Source organism: Corapipo altera, unplaced genomic scaffold (assembly GCF_003945725.1).
Source record: "Corapipo altera isolate COAL_440 unplaced genomic scaffold, ASM394572v1 301, whole genome shotgun sequence".
In the NCBI taxonomy this organism is placed as follows: domain Eukaryota; kingdom Metazoa; phylum Chordata; class Aves; order Passeriformes; family Pipridae; genus Corapipo; species Corapipo altera.
The window spans coordinates 3,407,122-3,413,434 of record NW_020884926.1 but is presented as its reverse complement, the minus strand read 5'-3'; the positions used below and the strand labels follow the sequence as shown (position 1 = coordinate 3,413,434).

Sequence of the window (6,313 nt, the reverse complement as noted above, 5' to 3'; positions counted from 1 at the left end):
CACCCCCATCTGCACAGAGGAGAGAATAAACCAAATGAGCACCTTTGTGTGGACTCACATCTGCACAGGGAACAGAGAATAAACCAAATTAACACCTTTGTGTGAACCCACATCTGCACAGGGAACAGAAAATTAACCAAGTGAACACCTCTGTCTGCACCTACATCTACACAGGGAGAGAATAAACCAAATGAGCACTTTTGTGTGCACCAACATCTGTACAGGGAACAGAATAACACCAAATGAGTACCTTTGTGTGCACCCACATCTGCACAGGGAACAGAGAATAAACCAAATAACCACCTTTGTGTGCACCCACATCTGCACAGGGAACAGAGAATTAACCAAGTGAACACCTTTGTGTGCACCCACATCTGCAGAGGGAACAGGGACTAAACCAAATGAGCCCCTTTCTGTGCACCCACACGTGCACACCCTCCCCAGGCTGCCCTCTGCCCTCCCTCCCAGCAGGTATTGACTCCTGGAAAGGCAAACATTGCAGCTTTACCTGACAGCTGCTCAGTGGGCTCAGTGCTGTGTCACAACACCATCATCCCCTCCATGCTAAAGCTCTAAGTGTGTATCTGCTGCCCTGGGAAGCCATTTGCACTGGGGAAGGCTGTGCTTGTCCCTCCAGGGGCTGGGTAAGACACATTTAACATTTACTGCTCAGCAATCTCAAAACCTGCAACGCTCCCCTCATTTATTCTGGCATTTGACAAACTGCATTACTGTGATAAAAGGGACAGTATGGACATGACCTTTAACTCCTCATGACACCAAGACACCTGTGCTAAAGAAGGTCCAGCTGAAGGTTATTCAAGACCACCACTGTCCAAGTTAATCTGAAACAGAACTGCAACACCAAAAACATACAACTCATCTGCTGGACAGAAGCACCTTGAGAAGTGAACACAGAGTAAAAAACATCCTCTTGCCACCTACACACATTCCACCACACAGAATCTAAAAACCAGTATTTTGTTTTTAAGACAAAGAAGCATCTGCCTTGAAAATCCAACTTCAGAAAACTGTTATGAACCTATTTATTAAAAATTGTACATGATGGCAGAACACTAAGGATATACATGAGGAATAAATAGGCAAAATACAACTTAAGAAAACTCAGTTTATAAGTGCTTCAGGTTTCCATAGATGAAAAACAGGATGTTCCCAAACCTTATATCTTCAGATTGAAAAAGGCCCAAAATAAAAGTATCGTATTTGAGGGTGCCAACTCCCTGCAAAAACGAGCAATTCCTGTTATTCCCTTTGTATTATGACAGTCAAGCATTGCACACAACTTAACAGTGTTCGTTTCTGCTCATAATCCTAAAGAACTGCCAAGCAAGTGAAAGGGTGAACAAAAGATTTGTGTCAAGTCAATGTCTACGCTCCACTCCTGTACCATTTAATGGCCTGTGAAACCTCCTCCAACAGGAAGAAAAACAGATCAAATTAAATCAGACTTCAGAAACTGTGGGAAAACACTGTCTGGAACCACATCTCCCTCCACGACAGGTGTCACCACATGAACATGGAAGGCAGCTAGGATTTCTTTTTTTTAATTTAAGACTCAAAAAAATGCCTATGAATAGAATCTCTCAATCCTTCCTCCTTGTCAAGCATAATAGGGGAGCATAAATAAATTGTTCAGCTTTGCCTTAAGTAAAAGCAATACATATTAGGGTCTCTCTCTTCTCCACTTGTACCTTACACCTTAATTTTTCAGCTGTTCACCCACCTGTTTATCTAAAATAAAAAAAAATACAGAACTACCTCAGCCCCCAGAGGTATAACTGAGAAAATGTCAGCTCCGTGTCCCCATATCTGTTTTCCCTACTGCTGAATCCAAATGAAGCGCTCACAGCTCACAAAATACCAAATTAAAAACAACTCAGCTGAACTGAAATCTCTCTGAATTGGGGGTTTGATTAAAAATTTTAAAAGCTCCTTCCTCTCCCTTAAACAGACCCATAACTATGTATTTCAGATAAGGGAGGAATGGAAAAAAAATACACACACAAACAGTCCATATATTCAGCAGTGTCTGAAGGAGAGAGATGAGGATTTATTTTTCTTGGTTTTTATATAATTAATGTGATGTGAAGCTCTTCCACAACTGCTCATAGTCATCCTTGCTAGCAAGTCCCAGATCTGATGCTAGGAAAGAGATGTGTGAGGACAAAAAGGCAGAGATAATAACCAATATATTTATCAATTTATTCTCAAGTGCAGCCCAACGTTGGTCACTCAAACAAGGTCACCTCTCCATCACCTCCCAGTCCCAGGCAGATAACTGAGGTCACTCGTGGTGCTCAGCATCCCTTCTCCTCCAGTGCTGGGCCAGGTCAGTGCCCAAGTCACAGCAAATCCAGCTGCAATCAGCACTGCCCCAACAGGAGGGCACCAAGACAACCCTTCTGCCTTGTATTTGTCACTCTCAGTCCATCAACCACCCACCTTTTTTAGGGGCCAATCCCCCAGACTGTGACCTGCCCTGAAAAACAGTCTGAGATGTGCCTGGAACGAGGAACCTGCCCAGACACTGAGCTACTTTGAGTTAAGACACTGCAATTGAAACTAATACAATATTTTTCCCTGCCCCTTTAAGGATGGTAAATTATATTTACCTTCCTTACTGCTGAACAAAGTAACATTACAACATAAATAAACTCTGAGTATTTTTCCCTGACAGACACAGCTTTCACAACTGAGGGTACACTGAGCAAATAAAGGACCAGATCTGGATCTTGGATACCCTGAGCTGTCATATTGCTTTAGGTTTATATAAAATTATCAAGGGAATGTGAAGTTTGATCTGAAGATTAGGAAGTTTTAAGCAAACAAAAAAAAAAAAAAAGGAGAAACAAAGATACTGTGCTAGAAAGGCAAAAGTACAGGCTGAAAAAGAAGTTTGGAAATACAGCATAAAATTGGTGGAGACATCCTACCCAGTTAATTCCCTGTGTCCTCTGACACAGAGAGGAGGGAAGATGGGCTTTATGCTGAGGACACAACACAGGGGCTCAGGAGATGGAGTTTGTTTGCACAACACAAGGAGACCCCAACCTGTTGCCTCCACATAACCCAAATAAAGGTCAGAACCACGGGAGCTCCAAGTGACCTGTTCCCATTTTGCACTGAATGACTCCCCGCATTACCACAAAGCACCACATGGTTGGGCTTTTAAAACATTTTCTTAGGGAAGTTCAGGGTGTTTGAATAATCCCCAACCCTTGATCTCAGCAATAAATACCTGCAACAGGGACATGACAAAGCTGTTATGTGTCATTGTTACCTAACACTGACAACTTACTTGGTGCTGACTGTTACAGGGGCATTGTTTGCTCCACAGCTCATCTTCCCCACAGAGCACAGCTCCAGAACACAGTTTAAAAGCTTAATTAAAAAAAAAAAAAAAAATCTAATAGGTTGGATGGAAAGAGCACATTGGTTTTTAACCAGCACAGCCTTTGCTGGACATATCTGGACTATGTCTTTGAATAGGAGTTTTCAGAAACACATTTTTGATCTTAGTGGACTTCTTAAAAGCTGTTATCTGGATGCATCACAACAAAGAATGAAAAAACAGCACCCTGTTAGAGCTGGTTAACTGATAATGTAATTCTGCAACAGGTCAATAAAGATGTACAACCAGGAAAGTTGTACCTCACCCACTCCCAGCTAAAAAAAAATCCTGTATCAATATCTGCTTTAGTGGCAGCTGCTTAGTGAGACCCTAAAGAAATTTCAGATTCTACCATCAAATAGGAGAGTTCCAAATCTGTACAATAAAGAGTAATTTTAACAGATAACTTCATTTTGTTTATATGCCTTACAGCATCTTAAACTGGTTTAAGAAATGCTTCATTTTCTGATGACACTGGTCATGTTCTGTGCTCAGAAAATGCTAATCAAAAATCATGTATATGCCAGAAGACAATAAATTAACATCATTCTTTCCCACCTTATGCCACATTTAGCTTGATTCTGCTTTTTTTTTCCTCTGTAGCCCCTGTTCTCATCTTGGGCTAGCTATTGTGATAAAATTCACACACTAAAAAGGAAACTTCTTTTCTCCCCTCTTAAAAAATTACTGGTCCATACAGAATGACAACTTCTAGTGCTCAGCAAACACTGAGAATATTTCAGTGAGAGACACTTGATAGCAGTGGAAAATACTTCCTTGAAGCTAAAATACATCCTATAATCCCAAAGCCATTGTCAATTGTATCTATCTCTCTTCTTTTTAAATTGTAATCCGTTAGTATTATAACTGATTATGGTTTGATAGAAGATAATCTTATCTGGAAGAGCCTTGCAATTACTTTAAACTGCCGTGAAGTGTTTTTTCACCTTTAGTCAGGGCCTGATAAAAAGTTTGAATCTAAAGAAGTCACAGATAAGGTGTTTTAGAAGGTGATTTATCCATTTAGTCTGATCCACTGCGCCAAAGAAGAGTAAAGTGGAGATGTGGAGGAATATTAAAATAGACTTGGCTCTGACTTTCCAGTGAGGGATCCATTAATAACAAGAAGTGACATTGTGACTCTCCTAAAATGATACAAGATTGTCTCAAGCAATCACCTAAAAGTCCAGTCAGCCTGATCCTTGCTGAATTGCACAAGAAAGACCTGGAAAATTTTGAGTCACTGGAGACAAACGCTTTGCCAGAAAAGGTGGACGAGTCCCCCCTGGAGAACTCCTGTCCTGCAGCCTCAGAGCCACGATGCAGTGGTTTGGTGATGTCAGTGCTGAGGCAGGGACACAAACCAGCTTCCTTAGGTCAAATAATTCTGAAATTAATCATAAAACACCTCACGATCAGGGCAGCTCAACAATGAGAAGAACTGTCTGTAAACAAAGTGCTCCTGAAATACACCTGTAAAACTGGAGATCCCTTCACACAGCAGGAATTACAGCACCACTGTCCCATCCCACTCCTCCCAATGTGGGAATTGTACTCCTTTTCCCAGTGCTGTTATAGAGTATGAGGATGTCCATCAAGTAAACAGCACCAAGTATTTTCTCTTACATCGTGATGCAACACAGCAGGATTGCTAAATCATGATCCAAAACATCTGAACCTTATGGAATGCAAATCTGAGGGACACCAGCAGCCACTGCTCCACAATCCCACTATAAGATATGGCACAGAACAAAAATAACACCTTCTGATCCTCCCTGGAATACAAGCACTGAGGCTGCACTGCAGCTGGTCCAATACAATATATTTTACATGCATGCAATACACATTAATGTGAAATTATTATTTTAAAGTTATGAGAGATTTCAAGTTTTACATGATTTGGGCATTACATTGGGACAGTGGGAAAGTCTCTACATCCTGATCAGTGCCAGGACATAATCCATTTGGAAGTCCTCTAGTATATGAGCAAAACATAAAACCTCAGTCTGTTACTAAAAAACGAAGCAAAACAAAAAGGAAACACCACCTTTTAAAAGGAAGAAACAAGAAACAGTTCAGGTTATTCCATGGCACAGGTTTGTCCACTACAACCTAACACTACAAGGCTTCAGTGAAAGAGCAAGAGGTTGAATAAATACAGAAAAGGCAATCAAAGGAAGCACTGGAAAACTGAGAAGCCTGTTTCAAGAAGAAACGACATTAAATATAAGGCCACAAACACGCCCATCTTGCTCCTCAGCAAAGAGTCTTACAGGCAAGACATTAAGTGTATTACTACGCTAAAAGGCTGGGTGTTTTAGATCACACACAGAGAGCACACGAACGCGCAGCGCCGGGCACAGCGAGGGGACACGCTGCACACAAAGGCCACCTGGCAGATGGGAGAGGAAAATAAACAATTAACCAGGAGAGCAGCCACCCAACCCCAAGGCCGAGCCGGGGGGCCGCGGGTCAGGGACAGATCAGAGACAGGGGGACGGAGAAAACGCCGGGGAAGGACAGGGCGAAGGCAGAGCCCCCCAGGATCGCCCCCTCCCCAGCCCAGCGTCCCCTCAGGGTCCGCACAGGGCCCGGCCCCGCCCGGTGCCCCCTCCCCGAAGCCCGCCCGCCCCTCAGGCCCCGGCCCCGCGCACTCGCCTCGTCCGCGCTCAGCTCCTCCATCGCCTTCCTCTTAATGGTGCCCGGAGGGAGGGCGCGATCCTCCGCCCCGCCGCGGGGCCGCTCCGAGCCCGCGCTCTCCTGCCGCCGCTGCCCCCCGGGCCGCCTCACAAGGGCATCTCCGGGGCGACCGCCGCCGGCCGAACCCACCGCCGCCGCCGCCCCCGGCCCCGCCGCCCGCTCGCCCGCCCGCGCCTCCGCTGCCGCCGCGGCCGAGGGGGA

The 6,313-nt window shown here is 44.2% G+C and overlaps 1 protein-coding gene across 3 annotated transcripts in view; it reads right to left on the bottom strand.

The window, feature by feature from the left end:
* Nucleotides 1–6,204, bottom strand: part of UBE4B (ubiquitination factor E4B) — a 38,734-nt gene extending 32,530 nt beyond the window's left edge. Inside the window, exon 1 of one of the 3 annotated variants that reach the window (XM_027658090.1) lies at nucleotides 6,071–6,204. In XM_027658090.1, coding sequence (XP_027513891.1) covers nucleotides 6,071–6,094 — 24 coding nt within the window. In that variant the 5' untranslated portion in view covers nucleotides 6,095–6,204. The remainder of the gene's footprint in view (nucleotides 1–6,070) is intronic. The other 2 variants (XM_027658091.1, XM_027658092.1) reach the window with 2 other exon arrangements.
* Between the last annotated feature and the right edge of the window lie 109 nt (nucleotides 6,205–6,313).